Here is a 26,981-nt window from a genome sequence, read left to right as displayed (position 1 = left end):
TCAGAAACTATAATTTGCAAATATGTCTGTAACTCCTGTGGGTTGAGAGCATAGAATAGATACCTGCGAATAAGACGACGTTTGAAACGAAAAAAAGTCAACCGAAAATCGGAGGCCAAAGACCAAAATTGCACAAAAATTACCTGCAGATCTTGACGGCAAAGTAAGTTTTTTCTTTGAAGTGGGAGGTAGTCTTATACAGCGAATATAGGCCTAAACCTACGTTTTAACTGTAAATTGGGGGGTCGTCTTATACGCCGGAAAATACGTATTAGAATCACCTGGAGAACTTTTAAAATTACTTGTGCCCATGTGCCTTTCCCAAGGTTGCAATACCATTTGCTCTAAAAGATCCTAGTAACTGGTGTGTGTTTTTTAATTTTCTAAGATGATAACTTACTTGCAGCTAAATTTCAGAGTGACTGAGCTACAGCCACAGAGTCATTACATCATGTGTAATGACTGCAGACATCCCCGCCAATGAGGAGCATTGGTGATTAAATCCTCCTGAACCCCATAGGCAATGGATCCTTTGCAGAGGTGAAGTTGGCCTGGCCCAGTTTGATTGGCATAGATGTGGCTGTGAAAATTATGAATTTTCAAGGCTCCTTTGAAGATTGAAGAGAATTTCATTGTCTTAAAGGCTTGAATCACTTAAACATCACAGTTATTTGAGGTGTTTTCCACCTAGGAATAATAGTATCTCTTCATGGAGAGGTCACTTTTTTTATTCTGTGGGGGAATGTGGATGCATGACTGAGAAGGAAGCCTGAACCATGTTTCAGCAAGTCTATCAGCAGTTCAGTACTGCCAACAGAGGGACATCGTACATAGGGATCCGACACCAAGTATCATTTGGCGTTAGTACAGAATTTACAGATTAGAAACTGAGCACCTTCTGTGGATCCATTGCCTATAGGGTCCCAGAAATATTGATGTTCTAACCCTATTATGGCCTGAAGATTGACCTACGGAGTCTGGAGTAGTTCTCTATGGACAGACAGGGAGTTATTTGTGAGGCTGATCTTTGGGCAAGAGAAGAAATGGATACTGAGTGGGCACTTCTGTGAACTATCTTTTATGTCTCTAGAATGTCAACAACTTTTTAAAAAATTAATTACTATTTATCCTGGCTAAAGATCAACCCTGGAAGATATAATAAAGTACCCATGGGTCAACATGGACCAGGAGGAGGAACTGAGGCCATACATTGAGCCACCCTGGGGTGACTTGGACCCTCAGGTACCAGAAATAATGAAGAACCAGCATGAGATCCAGGAGTCAATAACATAAAGAAAGTATAATAATATCATGAAGATTTGCGAATTCTAGATAGCATGAAAACCAAGAGGAAGGAAAGTAGTATCAGGGTAATACCCTACCATGCCCTTGACTACAGTGTTGCCTCAAGCCAAGAGATTCAACCAAAAGATAAGAATTCTGAATACCCTGCCAATCCCCCAGCCAGCCTAGAAGCAAGGATGTCCACTTCCCCAGTCAGTCTAGATTCAAAGACTGCTACCCTCATCCCAGGCCTCCAACATGGCCCTCAGGCTCCCCCTCTACCCTTAGCAGCAGCAGCAGCAGCAGCAGCAGCAGCAATAGAAGCATAGAGGAAGCCACCCATGAAAATTGCCTTCAAGCTGGGACCCCAATCTCTTCCTCTAGCCATAGCCAGGGTTGCCAGGAGGTGGCTAAGAGGGTCTTCAGGTTTTTCTTATGATTCTTATGCTCCCAGCTGTCCAGAAATAAAATGCATCTCAAAAAGACAAAAAATCAAGCCAAGAAATTGGTGAAAACACATTTTTAAGAATATGCACAGTAAAGAAGAAGAAGAAGAAGAAGAAGAAGAAGAAGAAGAAGAAGAAGAAGAAGAAGAAGAAGAAGAAGAAGAAGAAGAAGAAGAGAGAAGAAGAAGAAGAAGAAGAAGAAGAAGAAGAAGAAGAAGAAGAAGAAGAAGAAGAAGAAGAAGACAAAGAAGAAGACAAAGAAGAAGACAAATAAGAAGAATGGATTCCTTTATTTCTTCCTTTTGTACACTATCAAGTGGTTAAAAATTGTGATGCACTACATTTACAAGGTCAAAATTGGGTATAGATGGGGTCTATTCCTTCATAGAGCAAACAATTTAATTATATATGAGGCAGTATTGTAGAGAGATTAAAAGTATTGGCTTTGGAAAGAGAGAAAAGGAGGGGAAAATCAAAGACACTGGCCAAGAAAGGTATAAGGTATCACAAAAGACATTCATGGTGTATTGATCTAAGACTGGTGGATAATAAGTTAAAGGAAGGGAACATTGTTGACCAAAGTGAGAGAAAACGTAGAGAAAATAAGTGAACATGGACTTCAGAATTAAACGTGTTTTTGAATCGCATCTCTGCTCTTTAGTAGCTTTGTTACTAGTTAGTTAGTGTCAGCAAATGAATTATCAGCATTGGTTTCTTTATTTTTTTATCCACGTTTCAGAGTGATATAAACCTCTTAGGATTATTGTTATTGGAATGTCAACCATATAGCCAGGTATGGGCAGAAAGAAAGAAAGGTAGATGAATGTGAAGACCTCTAGGAAAATTGATATGGAGATGATAAAATAGAAAATCAGGTAGATGGAGAAATTAATTTTCAGAATTATATGGCAAAGGGGAGAAAATGGGGCTATCCATCCTGAGGCTTCCCGGCTCTGTAAAGAAGAGGTGAAGTTTTCCATTCAAAGTGAGGTAGAGGAAGTGAGGTCAGATAGTTTTTAAAAATGAGTAAAAAGAAGTGATATGGAGATGGGTGGCATAGGAGGCAACATGACATTAAGAGGCTTCTTTAGGAATCTAGAGGGCTTAGCTGATTATAGCAGGACTGTAGAGTCCATTGTGCAGAATTTGTTCTCTCCTTGTTCCACAAACGATCTCTGGACCAGGGAAATAGAAAACTGGATTTTGCCCAGCTTGGAAGAAAGAGGGAAGACTAAAGGGTCGGACATTAAGAGAGTACAGTCACATCAAAGGGCTAATTATAAATGTCACACCTTGGTACTCAGGCTGGGAAGAGACTACACTGCAGCAAAAGGAGATATTCAAGTCTAGGAGAAAGAAATGTTCCCGATAATGGCAAATAATTTTCAGGCTTGCCAAAGATGAGACGTAGTAGAGGGAAACAAGTGGAGATTTGAGGAGGCTTGGGTATTGCAAAGATGATTGGTTATGGGGCCAGAGTGTCCCAGGCTAATATCAGAAATCATGTCCTAGAAGGGTAAAACAAGTAAATCTTCCGAAAAGCAAGAGTGACTTCAGCAGGGAGAGGAGATGGCGAAGATTGGAACTAATGTTGAATTCAGCAAGGAAGTTCATCACATCATCTGGAATGTGGTAGGTAATCTGATTTGCAAATGTCATCAGATAGTATGCAAGTTCTTCTTGTTCTTATGATCCACCAGGAGAAACTGATTCTGAACACAATGGGTACAAAGCCACCTGTCGCTACTTGAGCCAAATTTAGCTAAGGCAGGGTTGAGTCATGTTTGAGTGTTTATTCCAATGATGCTGGTAGTATGGGGAGAGCAGTTGGTCACCCTGGAATTCTGCTCTCAGCAAAGGAGGTGGGTAGGGCCTGTGGTCCGGCCTTCAGGAGCTGGAAGTCTGATAACAAGGTGGCTAATCTGCTATGATGTTACAAACAGCTCAGCCAGTTCCTGGGACTGGGAGATGGTCAGCATTCCTGAGGCAAACTCCCGGAGTGGGTCAGGGTCCGGGCACAGCAACCAAATCAAAGGGTATGGTGTTCTTGGTCTGCTTTTAAAAAATGTATTTTCTTTTTGCAGCACGTCCTCCAGTTTCCCAGAATCTGCAAGAAAACCTCTTATCTACAGTTGGCAACATGAATAATCATTATAAAACAAGTGTGGCTCTATTCTCATGTGCTCTCCCTCTATAAAAACCACAAGTACATAACCTCCAGGGCTGTCCTTGCTCACTGGAGCATGAAACATCACAAGGAGTGGTTCGGGGAGGTGGACAGAGCAAACCAGGAAACAGCCTAGGTGTTCCTGATCAGAGCGACTCTGCTTGATGCTAGCCGTGACCTCGGGATAACTGCAGCACGCTGACTTTTGGTAAAAGCCTTATTCAGGTAGCATCTCTTCACCTCTACCCATTCATCAAGTCTGTTCTGGGATCTCTTTGGCTTTCTTCTCTGTCAGTAGATGTCTCCAGGGATTCAGACTGGAGAGACCCCTGTAGCTTAGGGAAAACTTCGTAGCTAACGTTTTCCTTCCTCATTTCTCTAATTGCCCACCAGCTGTGCCTTGGAGAAGACAGAATGGATAGAGTAGGACATGAGGAAGGTAATAAAATGACTTGGAAAGTAATTTCTCCTCCGGGCCTCAATATTTCCATCCTTGCAAAAGAAGAATTTGGCCAAAGAAGTTGGCAATTTAATATAGTTATGCTCTTTATGTATATTCATATATATCACTTGATCTTCTTAATATCCTATGAAGTTGATGCTTCTCGGGCTCACATTTCTAAGAGAGGCTGGAGCCAGAATTTGAGTATATACATTATATATAGATACCGATGAGTACCTACATATGAGTCATAAAAATCATTGTGTACCTATAGATGAGTCATATAATTTATAAAAATTGGAAAATTAATTCTATATCTAGCTATTACCGTATATACTTATTCTTGCATCAGGGAAGGTATACATAATTTTTATGCGCCAGGACCAACAATTCCAATTTGAATTCATTCCTTGTATTTGAGTGCATGTAACTGGCCTAGAAGAAGAAACTTCATTAGGAAAAAGGAGGACTTCAGTGTGGGAGAAACTGATCGGACCCTGGGAATCAAATGACTCACACTATAAAATGACATTTTCCTGATGATGCAGAACAGACCTGAGTTCACACCTGTGATTTCTGAATTCTTAAAAATTCTTATAGTCTGCATTCACTAGCATGAGTGTACAGTGGAGATGATCTATTTTAGGGTGATCCTTTTTGTAGATAACATGCCTGAGGTCAGCCCTTGTGAAAGCCCAGAGCCTAATTCTTCTTCCAAACTAGGACGGAGTCTACACACTGGCTGCTGGTAAAGAAAAAAGAAAAAGTTCTTTTAATGGTTTTCTTTCCTTCTTTAGACAGAAGAGCTCTCTCCAGTCTGAATCCCTGGAGACCAGGACAAGGTGAGATAGCCATGGCCATGTGTATGGAAATGGCACCACCTCAGGGTGCTAGGTTATCCCATATTTGGAAAGCCAGCTGTGCAAAGGACTAGGAATTAACTCTCTTGAGCATTTTCACAGGCCTCACCCAAGCAGGACATTAAGTGAGATCGAATGGCTGCCTTTCCTTGTGTGCTCGTATTTTTCTTGGTCTCCTCCACTTGCGCACCTACTGTTTTTTCAGGTAAGCAAATGTGTAGGTCTTGGGAGAGAACTATCTGATTTTATTTTAGTTGTAGAGATGAAAAACAATAACATGAATGGGTGGAAAATGTTTTTCTGAAACACTGGCCTTTGGTCTTGATAATGCAAATTGGTATCAATTGGGCATCATTATTAAAAACATCACTATCTGAAAACTAAGTAACATGCTTCTACATGATGCATGAGTCAAGAAAAATCAGAAGGACAATTCAAAATTATTGTGAACATAGAGAAAATGAAACAAAATGAACAAAAGTTTAGGTCCAAACATATGTCATTGCCTCCATACCTTGTTCCTTTTACTCCAATCCCACCATCATCTGATATGTACCCAATCTCAATAGATTCTACTTTATCTTACTTGTATTTCTTTTTGCTCAAATAAACATATATATGTACATTCTGTTATCCCTCCTACTTTCTTACATAAACAATGATATGCTATAGATAGGTACCAGTTGAGTTTGTTTTTTTGTTTGTTGCTTTTGGTTTAATATCCCACATGTGAGTGAAATCATAGTTTCTGTCCTTTCCTGTTTGACTTATTTTACTTAGCATAATACTCTCATTTGAAACATGTATTCTTGGATATTTTAAATATCATCTGATGGTGAGAGATGAGGAGCAGAACTACAATAGGTCTTATTTCATTCTCCCACATCTAGCTGGTCATCCGCTCTCCCCAGGCAACAGCAGCACCACTCACCCAAACCAGTTCACTGAATCCCTCAGCCTCTCTAGGGTCAAGGAACTCATCATCATTCACTGTCATCTTTAATTCTTGATAGGAACAAACCTAATACTTTATTTATTGAGTCATATTGAACTTTTAAAAAATATATAAATTTTCCATAAAAATTATATATATATATATATATATATATATATATATATATATATATATATATATATATATCTGTCTACCTCTCCCTTCCTTTCAGAGAGGAAGGGAGAGGTAGACAGATAGAAACATGAGTAAGAAAATCATCGATCAGCTCTCTCCTGGGATGGAGTCTGATGCTTGGACATGTGCCTGTGGCCTCTTTGTTCCTAGGTCAGTGCTCAACTTCTGAGCCACACCCAGCCAAACCATATTGAACCATATACTTATCCCAATTGTTGTGAAGATGAAACTAAAGCCAACAAAAGCCAAGTCACTTAATGAAAATAATGTGGTTGGCACATTATTTGTAAAATCCTGATAGGCTTTTACTCTTTTCTCAATAACACAGAAAATTTATAAATGAAGTCAGAACTGTGAAAATAAAAGAAATAATAAATAAGTATATAAAGTTTTATATTTCTCACAAATTCTGTTTTATAATTTATGCAAATGAGTAATTAAATTACACTTCTATATTCAGTTAGTAACTTGAATAAGCAAAATCATATTCTATGGAAAACTTTTTTAATCTATTGTGTCTTTATTTGCAGGACTGAGACCACGGGACCCTGCTAAATGGCCTCTAGTAAATTTAAATTTCTCAATTCTGAATTCTAATTCTAACCTGATCACTCTATTGACACAAGAGCCCTAATAAACTTCATAGTGGTAAAGTAGAATGGAAAGATTTCTGTGTGGCCTTGGAAATGTATCTTAACTTCTCCAGACTTAAATTTATATAAGCATGATAATAGGAAAATATACTTCTGAGCATTAAATGAAACCATACCTGTCAATTGTTCAAAGTCACAAGGCTAAACTGTGGTATATACAGGAATTATTTTGAGTCTCAATATAAACCCTAAAACTTTTTTTAAATTTTATTTTTCAATTAAAGTTGCTATTCAGTATTATTTTATATTAGTTTTAGGTGTACAGTATGATGGTTATACAACTATATAAATTACATAAATGATCACCCTAAATTTTCAAGTACCCACCTGGCACTATGCATAGTTATTATAATATTACTAGAGGCCCAGTGCACAAAATTCATGCTGGGTGAGTGGGGGGAGGCATTCAACTCTGCCTGTACCCGTTCCAATCTGGGACATCCTCCCACAATCCAGGACTGCTGGCTCCTAATCTCTTGCCTGCCTACCTGTCTGCCTAATTAACCCTAACCACTTCTGCCTGCCAGCCTAACCACTCCCCTCCTGCCTGATTGACACATAAATGCTCCCCTTCCATCTTGATGACCCACAACTGCCCTCCCTTGCTGGCCTGGTTGCCCTTAATTGCCCTCCCCTGCCGAACTGATTGCTTACAACTGCCTTCCCCTGCCAGTCATCTTGTGGTAGCCATCTTGTGATGGCATTGCATGAGGGCATGATATCTCTTGGCTTTTATTATATAGGATTGATGACTAGAGGCCCAATGCGTGCAATTCATGCAAGGGGCTCAGCCCTCACAACCACAGCGGCTTGCCTTGGCCCTTATAGCCCCAGCTTTGTCTGGAAGGTCATCCGGTATAATTAGCATATTATTCTTTTATTATTATAGATATTCCCTGTGATGTACTTTATATATCCATGATTGTTTTGTACTTCTTAATCCCTTCACCTCTTCACCCAGTCCCCCTCTCCGCTGGCAACCATCATCACTCTGTTCTCTGCATCTATAAGTCTGTTTCTGACAAGCCCTCACCCTGTCCTCTAATTCACATACTCCTTATAGTGAGTTTCTGACATTGGGAATCCTAGTTTAAATGAAAACTTTGCATTTGGGGTTGAAGTTGAGATGTTATAAGGCTCATACTTGAAGAAATGGTGGGGTGAGCAAAGACACTGCTGTCAGAAAAAAGAAACAAACAAACAAAAACAAACAAAAAACCCTGCAGAACCAAAGACCAGAGCAGAGAAAACCCTTATAAAAGATCAACCGATCAGTAATATTTGATGTTATTTCCATGTGGGGCAGTATTGGCAGGATAGGAATAAATAGGAGAAATCTATCAATCATTATTTACATGATATTTTATATTATTTGCAGCCCCCATGTAAGATGTACTTCCCAATGGATCTCTTTTATGAACCAGATGAACACGAATGCCCTGATGTATCTGTTCCTGTTTGTGCTACAAATGGCCACACTTTTCAGAATGAGTGTTTCTTTTGTCTTGCTCAATGGTAAGTTCAAGTTAAAATGTCATTTTTTCTCTATATTTCATCACAGAAATGTCAAATAATCTTAGCCAAGGAACTGGATTTACTAGTGCATGGGATTTTTTTTTCAATAGCCACTATTATTCACCAAAGATTACAGACAAACTACATATAGTGATTTCTTTTTTAAAAAATGTAGTGAACATTCAATAAAATAAAAACTGCAAAAGAAATAGAATAGGCAGTTTACACAGGGCTCATTGCTTGAGAAAACACTTGTAACTGATAAAATGTACAATGTATTTAGGAAAACAAAGAGAAAATTGTGTTCAAAGGAATCCTAATATATAAAAATCCAGGGGCCATCACAACTGAAACAACCAAATGGACAACCAAACAGTAGTCTGCGTGGGGCGTCTAGGCTGGCAGGGGGATTAGTGAGGGATGACCAAACGACTGAATAGCAGGCTGCTTGGGGTGACCAGGCTGGCAGAGGGGGTAGTTGGGGGTGACCAATACAATGGGGAGGGCAGTTGGGAGCGACCAGGCCGGCAGGGGGGACAGTAAGGGGCAACCATACCAGTGGGAGGTGCAGTTAGGAGCAACCAGGCTGGCAGGCAGAGGTGGTTAAGGGTGATCAGGCTGGCAGGGGAGAGGGAGGGCATTTAGGGGCTATCAGGCAGGTAGGCAGGTGAGCAGTTAGAAGCCAGTGGTCCTAGATTATGAGAGGGATGTCTGATCGCTGGTTTAGTTAAACCAACGGTCAGACATCCCCTCAGGGGTTTGGAAAGGGTATAGGCTGGGCATAAATTTCGTGCACTGGGCCTCTAGTGTTATATAATGTTACATAATTATATCCAAATATATAATTTTTAGATAACAGAGACATATAAGGATGGAAAGTTAGGCAGAGGTTAACTTCTGGAAAATATAAATATTAGAGAATAGACTGTAGCTATGGTCATGTAAACCTAGTGAGAATTTGAGCAGAGTGTGTAAAGTATGTGAATTGTGCATCACATTATTGTAGTTATTTTTTAACTTCCTGGTAGAAAAAAAAATCTGGCATTGCTATGTTGAATGGAAATGTATCAGAATAGGAATGGGTTAGGGGTGAAAGATTCTCTGTTGAAAAATTTCACATAACACTTTGAATAATCTTGACATAGAGGAGGAATAGGCAAGCTGTGGTGGTGATAAGAAGGAAGGGAGAAGAGATGGGAATAAAGGCAACTGTAAAAACAGCTCCCTTTCTTAGGATGACATTTGAAAGATAAGAGAATGTGTAACAATGTCCACTTTCCTTGTGATGCTAATCTTCTTTTCTCTTCTCTTTAGGGAATTTGGTTATCATGTTAAATTTGGTAACTATGGAAAATGTCAGCATGGGTAACAGTATTCCATTCATTTGTTCTTTTCATTACTTAATTCTGAAAATAATTTCTCTTGGAATTTGAAGATGTATAATAAATAACATGCCTGTCTATCTATGCTGCACCCAAATTTGTAATAAAATCAGGGAGGGGGGGAGGGGGGAAATTAAGCTAATGGAGAACTAAATACTGCATTTATTGCAAATAAACATTATAACAAAAAAGGTGATCAGTGTTCATACCTGGGTGCTGATTGTTTAAAGTCAGCTTTCATTGTGTGTGGGCCTAAGACAGTGGTTTCCAACATGGGGCACATGCCTTACAGAGGGGAAATTTGATTTTTAAGGGAGGAAATTTGAGAATGAGTTATTAACAGTGAATTTTTTCATTTTGTATGGTTCTCAGGGCCTGGCATACAGTATATAAATGTATATTGTGACATATGTCTGCATTTCAGTTTTTATTATGTGTTTTGAAACTTTATTTGCTATTGGCTATTTTTTATATCATTTGATATTATTATTATTATTTTTAAAATAATTTCTTAGTTATTTCTTCCTCAGTACTTCAACTGTTCTTTTATTCTTTTACTTTTCTCTTTCATGGATGCCAGATTCTTTAGAAGCTTGTTTAGACAAAGTTAATGGCCTTTTAGGCTTCCTCCATGAGAATAGGAGTTCACTTCTTGAATAGCAAGAATTATATGTCACATGGAGCATCAGGATTTTAGAGATGCTTAGGTGGGGCACAGCCAAAAAAAAAAAAAGGTTGGGAACCACTAATCTAAGATTTGTGATCAGGTGGGCTTACCTAACACTCTACTGGTTTAAATTTATTGCAAACTGCAGGCTTATCTGCAAGGCCCAGCCTTACCCCACTCATCTCTCATCTCACTTAAACACCTGAGCAGAATAATCCCCCTCCTCAACGCACCCTGCAACTCCCACAAACACATTCATACAGCTGTTTGAGACTTTCTACTTGATATTCATGTGTGAAGCCAACCTGCATTAAGAGAAAACTTTCCACTTGCTAATAAGAAGAGGAAGAAGGATAGCCCAGAAGTTGTTGTTTTTTTCTTTTTTATTTTTTTTTTTTTTTGGGGGGGGGGGCGGGAGACAAGTTTTAGAGAGAGCTAGAAGGTATTGATATCATATCATGTGATTCCCCTGATTCCAGCATACCTAATTTTCACTCCATCTCATCGTTCCTATCCCATTGGTCAATAAATTCCTTTTTTTTTTTTTGCTTAATCCAATTTATAATCTGTCAGTTAAACTTAAAGGTCTTGATTAATACATGGAGATCGTGTTATTTTTACATTTCAGGCTGGGGAAATGAACAGTGAAAAACTTGGGCTTCTGTGTGCTCTGTGTCATTACCTAATGTTGCCACTAGATGTCAGTCTCTTCTTAGTTTGACAAGTTCTTGATTTAACCAGTTATCTTCCAGAGGGAGATGCTGTAACTACTTTTTCCATCACCTTTCCAGCTAATCTACAGTTTACTTCAGCTGGCAACAGGGACCCCCCTCCTTTTACTGCTTCTGCCTTCTTTGGTTTTGTACGAATTTTTGTATATAGAGGCCCAGGCTTATCCTATTTTAAAGAGCCTGGACTTCTGTGTTAATTGTCCAGGTGATTCTAGTGCACTACATTTTAAAAATATTTTCTCTTTCTTTTTCTATTTTATTACATTTATTGGGGAGACATTGGATAATAAAATTATATAGCTTTTAAGTGTGCAATTTATAATGCACCATACACTAATAAAAGAGAAAAATTGCTAATTGACTGTACCTTCGCTATGCCCACAGCCAATCAGAGTGAGTATGCAAATTAACCAAACAAGAAAGAGGTTAATTTGCACATGCAGGCTGGAGCGGTGTGAAGCCTGCTATGAGGGTAAGGGAGCAGTGGAGGGAGCTACTAGAGTGGTGCTCCAGACAGAAGCGAGGACTTGCTGGTTCTGGGCAGCCTAGGAGTGGGGACATGCTGGCTCCGGGGCAGCTGGGAGTGAAGCCAAGGGCTTATTGCACGAATATTGTGCAACGGGCCTCTAGTCCTTTATAATAAATAGCTAATATGCTAATTAGACTGGATGGCAGAATGACCTTCCAGAACAACCTTCTGGAATGACCAGTCGGTTGGGGGTGGGGTGGGGAGCAGGGCCTAGAGATAGCTGGGCTGGTGAGGGCTGAGGCAGCGAGGGCCGTGAAGGCCTATTCATGAATGAATTTTGTGCATCAGGCCTCTAGTCTCTATATAGTTGTGTATTCACTACCCAAAGTCAAGTTTTCTTCCTTCACTGTATATTAAAACCCTTTATCCTTTTCTACCTCTGTCCTTTCCCTTTGTATCTACATGTTTTTGTTTGTTCATTCGTTTTCAGTTTTATAACCACATGAGTGAAATCATGATTTGATTGTTTTTTTTACTTTTTCACTCTAACTTACTTTGCTTATATTGATATTCTCAAGATCCACTCATGTTGTTGCAGATATCAGTATTTCATCTTGTTTTATGGCTGAGTAGTATTCCATTGTGTATATATGTACCACATCTTCTTTACCCAGTCATCACCAGTTGTTCCCACGTCTTGGCAACTGTGAATAATACTGCAAATGAACATAGGGGTTCATTTCAAATAAATGTTCTCAAATTTCTTTGGATAGCCAGAAGAGGGATTGCTGGATAAGTTCTATTCTTAATTTTTAAGGGAACCTCCAAACTATTTCCATGGTGGCTGTACCATTTTACATTCCCTTCAGTGTGGTGAGAACTATTTTCTAGACAGAGTCCCTCCATTCCTCAGCATGTCCTCAACAACTGGCAGAATTGAAAATGCAAGTAATGATGTTATTGAAGAACTGACATTGGGAAGGTAACTTCTCTCTGGGCTAACTTGTTTTATTTCTACAATGACAATTTTAACTGGATAATAAAAATTATATAGCATTTATATAATTAGCATTGCTATGTATACTATTGTACTTTGTGTTTGCCAGTATATCAAACATGAGTAAAATGAGATCAATTAAACCCAAAATGCATTGACGGAGAGCCTAATTCAGGTAGTCACTGGCTTTCTGAATTGGATTGAAGACTCAGAGATCACCTAAACAATCTGTGACTTCTTCCACAGTATTTCTAATGGGATAGCATGTATCCAGATTTCCCACCAATAGGAAGTTCACTGCCTGATAAATAATGCTGTAGAGGTATGAATAACGCTGTAGAGGTATGGTTATTAGGAAGCACTGCTTGCCTTGAATCAAAACTTACATTGATGGTGCTTTCAACCGTCAGAGCCTTTCATGACAGAATAGAAGTTCACTCACAGCAGTTGAAGATGAATATTCTGTCTTCTAATCAATACATACTCAAATCATTTTTCTCCACTCATATACTTCAGTCATTTTTCATGTCCTATTTTTATTATTTCATTCTCTATGGTCTGGACATGCTACATTTAGGTAGTATGCATCTTAAAGTATTTAGGCATAACCTTAATGAATAAAAGCTTTTGATTAGCTGATAAATCCTTCTCAATTACATTTGGACACTACCAGGACTGGTGGATCCCTCACATTGATGGCATGGTAGTAGCAGCTGCAGAGAAGTAGGTAAAGGTTCCCTGTCCGCTCTATTGGGTACATTTATCTTCTGGCCTTTTGCCACTGAAGGTAGCTCTGCAAAGGGGCCCTAGTTCAGTCAGGCCATAGAATGGTTTCAAATTAAAGACAATTCTGAACCATTTGGGGGGAAAAGTAGAAGAGGATGTGTTAAACGTTTCACAATCTGCTCTTCTTATTGAAGTGTATAATCACTCTAAAATGGTTGAATTACTTGAAGTTCCAGTTAAGTAAGCATTTATTTTATAATTCGCTGATGCAGAACAGATTATTTTTCCCATATGCTGGATGCATTCTATGTTCCTCTACCTTTTGACTAAGGACTCCTTGTTCATTTAGTAATTATTTGTTGAGAGTTTCTACTCTGTGCAATGCACTGTGCTAGAGGCTGGTTTAAGCAAACAAGACAGGCTGGATCCTTTTCTTGTGGAACCTGCATTCTAGTGATGAGATATGAATAATAGACAGGGAGAGGAACAGGCAATGGCAGGGCGTAAGAAATGCTGTGATGACAATGCATAAAGCAACATAATAACAGTCAGATAATAATAAGTAAGGCAAATAATAAAAGTTCAATAAATAGACACTAATTGAATATTTGAGACCATGAACTCCTAGACAAAGACTCTAATTAAAATCACCATAAGAAGAGCTTATAATAGAAAATAATAAGAAAAGAGAAACATGGAGAAAAGGTAATTTAAAAAAGAAAAATAGGTGAAAATTTTAAATCCAATCTCACATAGAATTTAGTATAAACATTTATGGTAATCACAAAACACAGGCTAGAGCTTGTCTGATTTACAAGTTTTAAGGGAAAACACCCATTTTAGATAACAGTGAAACTGGAGAAAATTGAATCTCTAGGCTGGCTTCTCATCATTTGGGTATCTGTTCAAATATATCATCTCCTCATAAAAATCTTCTCTGATTACTCAATCTAATTTGTCTCCTATCTCCATGTTATTCTCTAGCCATGATATATTTTCTTTTGAATACTTGTCAACATATTAACTCATTTATTACATTATTTGATTATGTTTTCTTTTCATTCTACAAGAAAGTAAGTTCCAAGAAGTAGAGTCCTTTTCTGTATTATCCATCTGTGGACCTGCAGTGAGGAAAACTGGGACAGAGAAGTGATGTGGTTGATTGTGACTGTGTCTGACTGTTGCTAAGTGATGCTATGTTAATATGTCAGGGCAGGGAGATCTTACAGTAGGGGTGTCAAACTCAATCAGAGAAGGGGCCAAAATCTAAAATCCAGCCTAAATCGCGGGCCGAATGGTTTACTGAACAGTCATAAACTGACAATGTCATAAACTGACAGCGGAGTGCAGTGGTGACAGCGCGGTGCGGGCCACATTGCAAGGCCTGGCGGGCTGGATTTGGCCCGCGGGCCTTGTGTTTGACACATGTGCCTTACAGGGCTAAGGAAATATTAAAGAAGATGATTTGTCCAATCTAGAGAAAAAAAAGACTTTCTGGGCTCTCTAGAGCTGTCTTTACATATCTGAAGAGATCTACTTAGAAAGAGAGAACAGATTTGTTCTATTGGGCTTCATTGTAGAGAACTAGAATGTCTGAAAGCCATATAGAAATGGAGTTCTTTTTATTTTGAAAAAAATTTCTGAGCAGTCTAAGCAAACCAAAAATGGCAGTCATCTTACTTGGTAACAAGTATATATATTAGATATCATGACATTAGGGAAAATTAGAGTAAATCCTTTCTTAATGTCCAAGAAAACACTAACATCTCTTTCGATGTTATTAAATGTTCTGTAAAATAATAAACTGTGGCAAATTAAGTTTGGGGAAAATTGAGTTTTTAAAAAGTGGGGGAAAGTCTGTATTGTTAAAAAAAATAATAATAATGGAGCCTTTAATAAGTAATTCCCCAAAATGAAAATTTTAAGTATCCAGGCTTTCCCAAATCTGGTTGACCAGAAAATTCTTTAGTTAGGAAATACTAGTTAACTTTTCATGGATACCAGTATCTTGAAGACTAATGGTCTATGATTCTCAGCATGTAAGAAGGATATGAATTTGGGGGTGGGAGCACAGATGTCAGAATGTTATAGATTGACTTGTATCTCCCCCAATTCATGTATTAAAGACCTAACTCCTAGTGTGGCTATGTTTAGAAATTGTGGCTTTACAGGGGCAATAAGGACAAAAGGAAGTCATAAAGGTGGGCCTTTATCTAATAGTACTTTAATCTTATTAGAAAATGAGGAGACACCAGGGATTCTGCACACAGAGCAAAGGCCATGTGAGGACACAGTGAGAAGATAGTTGTCTACAAGCCTAAGAGAGAGACCTCAAGAGAAACCAGCCCTGCCAACACCTGGAACTGTGAGAACATTAATTTCTTTTTTAAAAGAATTATTTCAGAGAGGAAGGGAGAGGGAGAGAAAGATAGAAACATCAATGATGAGAGATCTTGACTGCCTCCTGCACACCCCATCCTGGGGATCTAGCCCACAACCCGGGCATGTGCCCTGACTGGAATCAAACCATGACCTCTTGGTTGGTTCATAGGTCGACACTCAAACATTGAGCCATGCCAGCCAGGCAGAACATTAATTTCTGATGTTAAAACCATCCATTATTTAATATTTTATTTTGGCGGTTTTAGCAGACTAATGTATTCACTAATTCTGGGGCTACAGGTGTTCCCTTCCCTAGTGAGCACAGAAGACACAGAAGACATTATTTTACTGAAAGGAGATGGGAGGTAGGTGTGTGTGTGTGTGTGTGTGTGTGTGTGTGTGTGTGTGGTCTAGATCCAAATAGTGTGAGGTCATCTAGGAGCAACATGAACCAATAAAAAAAAATCATTACTGTTCATTCGATAGTTCCATGATTGGAATTATTTATTCTTAATCATTCAAAGAAAATTGAGTAAAATCAAAATATTCCTGCATGTGCTAACTTCCTTTTCCCATTAAAAACAGGGAATGAACTCCTGTTAGACACAAGATCAAAATGCAAATGTCATTGTGCCTCAGTGCACACAGAGGCCTGATCACAGTGGGGACTACATCAAAAACTGAAAATAAGAAGATAAGAAAAGAAATGGAGTATAAGGCATCTTCACCTAGGGGAAGGAGAAGAGGACAGACAAAAGGCTAGAGCTAGTGCAGCCAAATCTGGGCCTCGCCTCCAGGGTGTTAAATGGAGTCTCTGCTAGATGCCAGCAAGGAAGGAGCCCAGTGGTTGGGTGTGTGTGTGTGTGTGTGTGCAGCAATTAGGAGATGAAAACCTAAATACATATGGGAATTCCAGCTTCTTGCCACTCACCCCAAATCAGCCTTATTCATCATTTGTAGAAGTCAATGTCCAAGGATACTAATTTTAAAATGGAGAACTTGAAGCAGCCACCTAGACTAATCTCACTAGATATTTGGGAAGCAGAAAGCACAACATGGAGAAGGGACTGTCACACACTGCACCTCTGATGAGGGAAAGAACCCTTGTCTCCTGACTCTCGGTCATCCCCTGTCCCCATCCCTCTTTCCAGATGGTATTCACCAGTAAAAAGCCATGCACTCTGACCCACTGTTCAGCTCCCTCTGGCTCATTGGAAACATCAGCTGTCCTTCCTGAGTGCTTTAATTCTGCCAGGTCCACTCTGTTATTCCAATGTTCAATGTGTCTCCAAATCTATCTCTGAAGTTAAAAATGTGAAGGCAGTCTATCAGAGTAACTAAACACAGTGTCTCTTAACTTTAAACTAGCCACTTCTCTAAGTCACTGCCACCTTTAAATAATAGGACAAACACCACCTCTATCTTATAAGATTATTGTGAGCCTCAAATGAGATAAGGTACATAGCAGGTGTAGCAGAGCTCTACCGCATAGTAAGTGCTTAATACCTGGTTGATTTTCATACTATTACCTTCACTTCCTACAGTAGCCATTATTCTGTACTTGGATAAGTGCCTATCTGTGGTGCTGTTTTCCCTCCAGCTAACAAACTCCAGAACTCTTCATTTAAACCATGGGTCCAATTTAATTCTCTCACACATCTCTAACCCTGTAATGGGTCACCTTTCTCTCCCTGGGACACCCCAAATCCACTGGGGAAGAAATAAAGGATTCAACACACTCAAACTTTCTTTTTATTTCATACTTTTCTTTGTATTTTTATGTTTTTCATCCAGTCTTGCCTTCTCTAGAGGGAAAACACTGTTGTAGTTGTCCTCTCTGACAAGGCCTCCAGTTTTGGCCCCTTGCAGGAATATGAAGAGGAATAAATAAACTTTCCTTGGCATAAAATGGAGAGTTTTTATTTGCTTATTTGTTTTTCTTCACAAGCTTATCTTTCACTCCCAAAGGACCCTCTACACTTTGTGGCTCACTGTGCAGTCTGAAAATTTCCTCTCCATGTGAATAGCTGCCATACTACAAAGCAGTTCACACTTGATTACATGACCTCACTTTTCCTCACCTTTTAAAATCCGAAGACCTTTATCTCCACCCATTCTTCATCTGTTTTATCTTGAGATACACCCTGAGGATCATTATCTTAGCCCCACCCCTGAGAAATTCATCTGAAACTTTGCCTACTAGCCACTGCCTCCATACACAATTGTCCAAGTTCATATTTCCCACACCTACTAAGTTCACACAAAGCCCAAACCTTGACCTCTAAACTCTTCACAGCTCACACCTTGCATAATCCATCAGAATCTTCTTGAACACTTGACTCTCCTCCAAGCTAACCACAGTCTTTATGATTCCCCTTCAAGTCTCTGATGTGCTCACTCCCTGTCCACAAAATCCCCTTTTTACATTTCTCACTCAGTCCCATGCAAAAGTATTCAACAGATGAAGGCTTGAGAGAGAGAATTTGTATAACATAAAAGCTAGTCAGTACATTTAAGGTGGTAAAATATGGAGACAGACACAGATATTAACAGGACCTGCTATTATCTAGTGCTGACTTTGTCTAGTGGCCGTTCATTTTTATAGTGTGTTGACTCTCTGACATGTTCCCATTGCTGTCTGTGCCAAGCCCTCTCCATCCTTCTCCAGCTTCCAGACCAACCAATTCTTGCACTGCCAGAATCACCATCAGAACTTAACAGCTGGACCCAACCTTACAATGGGTCTCTCCCCATTCTTCTCCCTCATCCTTTCAAAATATCTTCTCTAGATTCATCTCATCTTCTCTGTCTCTATATCAGAGGGAATGGTGCTTCAGTCTTTGCTGTTAATCTTATTTCCTGCTTTCCAATTCCTCTAATTAGCCACCCTCTATCACAGGGGTCCTCAAACTTTTTAAAGTGGGGGCCAGATCATGGTCCCTCAGAGAGCTGGAGGGCCGGACTATATGAACTACTAATTCCTACTGTAACACCTCGGCTGCGCTCACTGCCCAAAAAACCTGGCGGGCAGGATCAGACTCCCCTGGGGGCTGCATGTGGCCCGCGGGCCGTAGTTTGAAGACCCCTGCAAAGTTCTTCCCTTTGGCTTTAAGGCATGCACAGTCTAGCCCAGACCTTTCTGAAGTGTTTGCCCCCTTCTATTTTCCTCCTCCCCTTTACTATCAAATATATATATATATTATGACCATATCTTTCCACTTCACCCTGGTCATCAATTGATCATATTCCCACCCTTCTTAGTTAAAATTGCATTTTTAAACTACAGTGAAGACTCCTCTTCTTGAACATAATGGCTTTTCTTTTTTTCAGTATTCATTCTCTTCGCAAGTTCATAGAAATAATAAAACTCATAATTAAATCTCTTTATTAGGATAATTTATTTGCTTCTTTTCCATGACTGAACTCAACACAGACTTCTCTATTAATTCATATATTGGTCTTGGGTGAAATAACTTAAATCCTCTGAGCCTAAACTTACTCACTGGTAAAATTAGAGTCATAAGAATTCCTCCCTCATGAGTTATCATGAAGCTCACATTCCATATAAAGTACTATATATCAAGCTCTAATTATTATCTTGGTACGCACGCGCGCGCACACACACACACACACACACACACACACACAACACACAGTTTATCCTGTATAATAAAAGGGCAATATGCAAATCAATCAAACAGAACAACTAGTTGCTATGACACGCACTGAACACCAGGAGCCAGACGCTCAATGCAGGAGAGGAGTTGCTGCCGGGTGGCCAGTGCACTCCCACAATGGGAGCACTACTCAGCCCGAAGGCTGGTGAGCCTCTCCCACCTCCTCAGAGTGCTAAGGATGTCCAACTGCAGCTTAGGTCTGCTCTCTAAGTGTCAGACATCCACCAAGGGCTCTCAGACTGTGAAATGGCACAGGCTGAGCTGGGGGACTTTCCCCTTCCCCCCTGGAGTGCACGGATGTTGTGCACAGGGCCTCTAGTATATATAAAATCTCATTTAACCCTCAAAACCACTCTGTGAGATAAACATTATTTCTCTGTCACAGCTGAGAAACTAAAATATCCAGAGATTAACTTATATACTCAAAGTCACAGAGTCAACATATATTTAAAGTAAGATTACAAACAAAATGCACTGAACTTCATGCCCATATTATTTTTTTTAATATGTTTTTTAATTGATTTCAGAGTGAGGGAGGGAGAGGGAGAGAAAGATAAAGACATCAGTGATGGGAGAGAATCATAGATCAGTTGCCTTCTGCATGCCCCCTACTGGGGATCAAGCCTGCAACCTGGGCTTTGGCTCAATTTCCCTGGTTGGGAATTGGATCTTGACCTCTTGGTTTATGGATCAACACTCAACCACTGAGCCATACCAGCTGGGTCATGGCTATATTCTTATTACTAGATTATATTGATCCCCAAACAGATGTAAGAATACAAAGTCTATAGAGTATTTCAATGTAATTTATTAGCTTATAATCTTTTGTAGATATTGTGTGTCAGAATGTACTAAAATAAACCTACCAGGCATAGCACTGGGGAGAAGAGTAAACTGACTTCCCCCAGGTTTTTATTCATTCATATGCCCTTAAACTCAGTAGACAAACAACAACCATTGGGCCCAATGCAGTTTATAAGCTAATGTCAGGAACCTGTAGCAGAAACTCTTTGCTCATCAGTAATCATCATCATCATCATCACAATTACAATTACATGTACTGCACTTTGGATTTTCACATACATGACACCAATTACATAAACTCTACTATTGTGGCAAGTAATACCTCCCAATCTAAATGAGATGGAGTTAAAGTTCTGGATAGTTTCTATGTCATTTGCAAACTATTTTTAGTTCTCTCCCATCTGGTTGTCCAGGGACAAGGTTATATCACACTCCACATCCTCTGTGATTGGGCTCTCCCACATGAAGGTGAGGGAAAGGACAGTGGTGTCACCTCTGGACTGAAATATTTAATTGCTGAAAAGGGAGATCCTCAAGAACACATCTTCACTTAACCTTGACAATGAACAACATTCCAAATAGTGAGAACTCTGCCCACCTGGGACCCGTTGAAGATAATGCAGAACCATTAGCTGACCACCATACCTGTTCAGCTTGATTAAATAATAGAATTTGTTCTAAGGCACATAAATCTTGGGGTTAGATGTTACCACAACATCACCAAGTGTTCCTGGTAGCTGCAGGCTCACAGCACATAAATGACTTACCACAGCTAAGAAAATGTCAACACTGTTCTCCAAATTTCACAAATGCTAAAATCACTGTTCCTTCCACTAGGTCCAGCTTGCTTCATAGGTTTATTGCCTCAAAAATAAAACCATAGTTTCCCAGAAGCCAAAATATAAACATAAGTATAATCTGTCTAATCTGAATTTTTTGTGAACTAAAGAAACTTTGATATTTTCACTTATTTCATAACTAGGCCAAGTCAAGTTCTTCTAATACAAGAGGTTTAGAACCATAACAGTCCCATCTTCAGGACAGACAGAAAAATAGTTCTCACCTCAAATAACTAATGTGTTGCTCAGAAAGGAAGTAGCAATTAAGTGACAAGGACTACAGCACCACCCAGGGTGTGGCATTGTGCTCTGAGAGCCTCTCAAAGCCAACATTGACTCTGGATGACCTCACAGGGAAGGCGGGGAAGTCAGGCACTGCCATATAAACATGGTCCCTTTCCCACCTCATGGCTGATCCAGCTGCTGTGACTGCCTGAGCAGCCTTTGCATAGCAGCCACCTCCACCATGAAGATCATTGGGGGCCTCCTCCTGCTCTGCACAGTGACCTACTTCTGCAGCAGCTCAGGTGAGGGAAGGGTAGAGAGTGAACAACCATTAAGCTTGTTTTTCCGAGTAACCTTTCCTGGGAGGTGAGCATCTGAGAGAAGTGTCTGGTTGTATGGATTTTAACTATATGGGTTTAGAATAAAAAGCATACTTGTTTAGAAAAGAAACATCCCCAGCCTGGGAAGAGAGAATCTTATGTCCCTAATAGAAATGGGGTGAGGGGGTATGGGGAGTTAGGTCCAGTGTCTTCCCATTCAAGGATTTTTATTTCCATCCGTGGAACAAAGAAATGAACTTTTTTACATAAGAACATTGGAAGTTGTTATATACTATTGGATACTGTTCCTCTGAGTGAAGATGCAGAACAACTTGGATGCCTCCCCAAATCATTTCAGGAGGATTAAAATAAAGTACAATTCGCCAGGGCCAGGAGTCAACAATTAGACTTTTATATGGTTAAAAAATAAAATAACATGTAAACACCTTAAAATTATATTGCATCCTTTCATATCAATTAGAAGGGAAAGAATATCAAGATGGTGCTTCAATTCTTGGCAGTGGTGGCTGCAATGCTGCCTGTTTTGATCTGACTTTAAACCATTATCAAAGTCACAATGAGTTCCAGAAGTGTCCCATGGTAAGGAAGGGAGGAAATTTGAGTAATTCTCTTGCCTGAACCAACAGTTTACCTAATGGCTATTTGCAAAAGGCTGAAATTTTTGCATAAGAATGGGATGTGTGCTGAGACTTATTGCCAGAGGAAACACAGTGTCTTATTCTCTGGAATCAAAATGACATTAATGAGACTTCAAGACTTTGCTTTATTATTAACATTGCTATCTCTATTTCTATTTCAGAAGCTGCTAGTCTACCTTTAACAACCGTGAGTATATTGAATTACATTTCAGTTACTATTGACTGTCACTTAGTCATCAAATAATTACCAAATATACTGTAGATGTAGGATTATGTAAGTAGATGTAGTCAGTATGTTTAGGGTGGTAAAAAGTGGAGGCAGATACAGATAAAGATATCTCATCTGGTGTTTGAAGACATATGACATAAATAACCACTGCCTTAAAATCATTCCCGAATTAAAAGAGAGAGAGAGAGAGAGAGATGACTTTCAGTTGAAACACTGGTTAAGTCTTATGAAAAATACAACATTGAAGAGGTAGGATCTTGGTTAATTGCACAGGCTCTGTATTCAAATCTCAACCTTGCCACTTCCTAGCTTTTATGTTATACAAATTCTCTTTCAAGCCTTCACCTCCCCCAACCCTGTAAATAGGGGTCATAGTAGAACCTACTCTATTCAGTTGTTCTGAAGACTAAACAAAATTCCTGTAAGATTTAAGTTTAATGCTGGCCTGAAATTGTTAACTGCATGGACAAGTCATAATAGAAGTGGTGCCAGTGTGACTGGAATTTGTCAGAGTGACATTAGTGCTTAAAGTAGTGACACCAGCATCAGAATATCTGAGCTGGAATGTGTAGGTTGGTATTCTGCTTCCTGTACAATAGAGGCCAGGGTGGCCTAGCCTGGTATCCAGGAGCAATGCAGAACACTCCCCTTGTGTCTGTCACAGGTGGACTGCAGCATCTACAAGAAGTACCCAGTGGTGGCTATCCCTTGCCCCATCACATACATGCCTGTTTGTGGTTCTGACTATATCACCTATGGGAATGAATGCTACTTGTGTACTGAGAGCTTGTGAGTACCCCATGGGGTCAGGGATGGGGAAGAAGCTGGGCCAGTGCCCTCTACTGCAAACCTCTCTTCTTTCCATGAGCCTGCTTAACTCTGCGTGAGCTGTACTTATTCCCACCCAGAAGCAGCTGGTGTGGATAGAAAACTGACCACCTCATAGTCAGACCAGGGTTGGGCCACCATTATTTGCCCAACTATTCGTTACAGAACCTCCAACTCCCATCTCTCAGTTGAAGTTCAACAATTGCATGAGTTTTCAAATTGCTGCCCGAGTTCAGAGGTACAGTAGATGCAATCAGAAGTTGCCAAAAGTGTTAATGGGATAATTTGGGGGTGGTCTCCAAGTTCAGCTTTTGACTATTTTAAGTTGTGGAGTTCCATATAATAGCTTGCTTGCAGAAAGGGTCCTAAGCCCCACACTAAAAAAATAATTGAGCCCAGAATAAGTTAAAATATCAAGTTAACCCCTAAGCCCAGACAGGCATGTCTACATATTTACTCCTTGCAGGAATGTTTGCTTCACAAAAGTAACGCTTCTCTAACCTGCACACACTGGGCCTTTGGCCTAGAGATTAGCTTCTATTCAAGGATACTGAGGGGACATGCAGTGGGAGCTGTCCTCCTAAAGCAGGGACTCAGCTCCATCGCAGGTCCTGCAGGCACCTCAACTTCCTGTGGCAGAATCCATCCTCTGATGTTTAAAGACATTGAGTGACCAGCCTGGGCCCTGGGATCAGTTGAAGCAGCAGGTGGGGTGAAGGATTCACCAGCCTAGGGAAATTCTGCTTCTGCCTTGAAAAGAACATTCCTTTGCAGAGGCTCCATTGCCTCACCTGCAAAATGAGGTTCTGCCTCAAGATCTCTGTGGTTCCTTTCAGCTCTACTATCATGCAAAATGTCCTCTTGTGTTAATAAATCCTTAACTGTGTCTTCCTGTAGGAAAAGTTCTGGAAAGGTTCAGTTTCTTCATGAAGGAAGATGTTAACTCCTCCGTAGACGTGGATGGGGAACAGTGATATCCTGTGTCTTCTTCATCATCCCTGGGCTCTGGTGTCCTTCTTCCTCCTCGTGGCAGGGGTTCTGGGGGCTGGGTGGGCGGAGAATGCGGGGCAGGGGCAGACGTGGAGTCAACTTTGTTGAGTGGAAAAAGTTGTACTTTCCTTCAAACTCATGCCCAACTGACCTACTGACTTCTTTTTGTACCTCATTAAAAGACTCTCCCCAGATAATTTATCTTGACTTCTGTCTTTTTTTGTGTCTTAGATCGAGGTGTAATATCTCAGTTTTCACAGAAAATTGAGGAACATATATATTTGGTTGTTCAGGAGAAAGTTTTGTACAATGAATCCCAAGTGGCTTCCAAGAAACAAAAACACACACACACAAATACACACATGATCACATACTCACGAAATGAAATGGAATTCAATACAATTAAAGCTGAAACTCTATAGGGGGAGATAAATAAGAATTAAAAAATAATTATACACTCTTTTAAATGCTGGTATATAAGTCATTACTAGGTACCATATTGGAATAATCTTTCTGTAGTGGAAATCTGATTCTATTACTTCCCTGTTCAAAACCTTTCATCTGTTACCCATTGCCTAGGCAGTGGTTGGCAAACCGTGGCTCACAAGCCACATGGGGCTCTTTGGCCCCTTGAGTGTGACTCTACCACAAAATACCACATGCAGGTGCATACTTACTGTGCAACTGAAACTTCGTGGCCCATGCACAGAAGTCGGTTTTTGGCTCTCAAAAGAAATTTCAATCGTTGTAATGTTGATATTTGGCTCTGTTGACTAATGAGTTTGCCGACCACTGACCTACAGGATGGAATCCAGACTCCAAACATGTTGTTACCCACTCAGCCTCTTCTTCTCCCATTATCTCTGAAGGACACTGACTCTAACACTCCTCTTCCCTGACTCTGTGTCTATACATGCACAGTTTCCTTTGCTGGAAATGGCTGTTACTTTTCTGGTTTGAGCTCAAATTTAGCCCTCCTGTGAAACCTTCTCTGAATTTGGTTTGGCAGAGAAGTGGCTGAGGAGTCAGGAGTTAGTTTGTAAACTAGTTCTGTCACATGCAAGCTGTGTAACTTTGGGTGGGTACCTAAACCCTGTACTTGGCATATGAAGTTATTGTTGTGGTGCTTAAGTAAAATAACTACTAAGCATCCACAAGATACACACAGTAAATATTAGAGCCTTTCCCTGATTGCCCATCATTTGCTCACCTGCTGTTTCCTTGCATTTTGTATTACATTGTATTTAAATTGTCCTGAATAGTTGGTAGTTGTGTTCTTCTACGCTTATCAGATTGAAAACTCTTTGAGAGCAGGACTGTATATACATTTTTATATACCTAGTATAATAATTAGTATAATGCTTGATTCATAGTTAGTATTTCATAAACATTACCAAATTGCTCTGGGGCCATAGAGGAAATTGAGTCTAAGTCTGCATAGGGTGTTAAGGAAACCTCCCCTTGAGTTGTAATTCATCTGAATATGAGTGAGTTGGTTGGGCAGGGGACAGGTAATTCCAGGTAAACAGAAAGCAAGTACAAAGACACAGAACTTGAAAAATGCATAGAAATTAATTACTGAACACAATTTCTCAATTTGGAAAAATAAATATTGAACACTTACCAAGCTCATTTCTGAAATCAAACTCAATCTCAGCTCCCCCACCAGCTTCCACCATTTCAGGAAACAGCAGTTGTACCAGGTCCCCACATGTGGGGAACTTGGAAAAATTATCTTCCTGCTAAAGAGTAATTCACTTCCTTGTAACTTCACTTCCTCATCTGTAGAACAAACAAAAAAATGGTAATAACTATGTGACAGATTTCTTATGAAGATCAAATTGTGTAATAGATGTGAAAGCACTCAAACTTTCACACCAGAAAGAGACAAGGAAATGATGACAACTTTAAGGGGTCCTGTTATCTATTAAAAAGTCATATAAAATCATCTGTCTTTCACAAGAAAAGAACTTCCATACCCAGATGATGTTTCTGACCTCCTTCCAAGATTCTGATCATGCAAATAGGTATTTCACAATTGAGGCAGGAACTCTTGACAATATATAAGGCAAGTGGCTGGACAGACACCAGAAAGTCACTTCTTTTGCCTCCATCTGACTGCCCTTAGCCTTGTCAGCAGCATGAGAGTGACAGCCTTTGTCCTACTCTTGACCCTGGCACTTATTGGTGAGTATCTCCCTCCTAACACTGCTCCTCCCTTGATACCTATAGCTCCTGTCATCTTCTGCCCACATAATACTGGGGTATACGCTTCACATAGATAATAAGGGAAGTTTTTGAAAAGCCCCTTTTTTTGGTCTCCACCAATAAATCACTAAATCATCTCAGGTCAACTAAATGGTCAACTAAGGCCAAGTCCATTTTGTGTAACCTCTTTGGAAAGTGTTCATCCAGACTCTACTCTGACTTGATATCATTATTTATAGGGACTGATCTCTTCATAAAGCAGTCCAACCCGTTGTTGGGCAGCATGAACTGCTACTTTCCTTCCACTATTGAGCTAAGATCTGACTCCCTAGAATTCTCAACCCCTGCCATC

The 26,981-nt window shown here is 39.8% G+C and overlaps 1 protein-coding gene across 2 annotated transcripts; it reads left to right on the top strand.

Moving 5' to 3' along the window:
• The first annotated feature begins 4,009 nt into the window (after positions 1–4,009).
• SPINK7 (serine peptidase inhibitor Kazal type 7) lies at positions 4,010–24,620 on the top strand. Of its 2 annotated transcripts, XM_084886775.1 has the most exons (10): positions 4,042–4,122; positions 5,137–5,181; positions 5,302–5,404; positions 6,859–6,893; positions 8,360–8,496; positions 9,811–9,861; positions 21,591–21,697; positions 22,536–22,561; positions 23,268–23,392; positions 24,329–24,620. In XM_084886775.1, exons 3-10 carry the CDS (start codon positions 5,335–5,337, stop codon positions 24,372–24,374), a joined length of 597 nt encoding a protein of 198 aa, XP_084742901.1. In that variant the 5' UTR covers positions 4,042–4,122; positions 5,137–5,181; positions 5,302–5,334; the 3' UTR covers positions 24,375–24,620. The 2 variants fall into 2 exon arrangements, with proteins under 2 accessions (XP_084742902.1, XP_084742901.1); XM_084886776.1 differs by lacking the exon at positions 5,302–5,404 and having other exon boundaries at positions 4,010–4,105.
• The last annotated feature ends 2,361 nt before the right edge of the window (positions 24,621–26,981 follow it).

The sequence above is a fragment of the Pipistrellus hanaki genome (assembly GCF_964339955.1).
Source record: "Pipistrellus hanaki genome assembly, chromosome: 5".
NCBI classification, from domain to species: Eukaryota; Metazoa; Chordata; class Mammalia; order Chiroptera; family Vespertilionidae; genus Pipistrellus; species Pipistrellus hanaki.
This window is presented reverse-complemented; position numbering and strand designations above follow the sequence as displayed.

Bases quoted from the DNA above. Each gene is read 5' to 3' on its own strand.
- SPINK7 (XM_084886775.1), top strand. From the start codon at position 5,335: ATGGCTGCCTTTCCTTGTGTGCTCGTATTTTTCTTGGTCTCCTCCACT. The intron at 6,894-8,359 runs GTAAATTTAAAT...TATTATTTGCAG, and splicing joins ACCCTGCTAAATGGCCTCTA to CCCCCATGTAAGATGTACTT. The intron at 21,698-22,535 runs GTGAGGGAAGGG...TTTCTATTTCAG, and splicing joins CTACTTCTGCAGCAGCTCAG to AAGCTGCTAGTCTACCTTTA.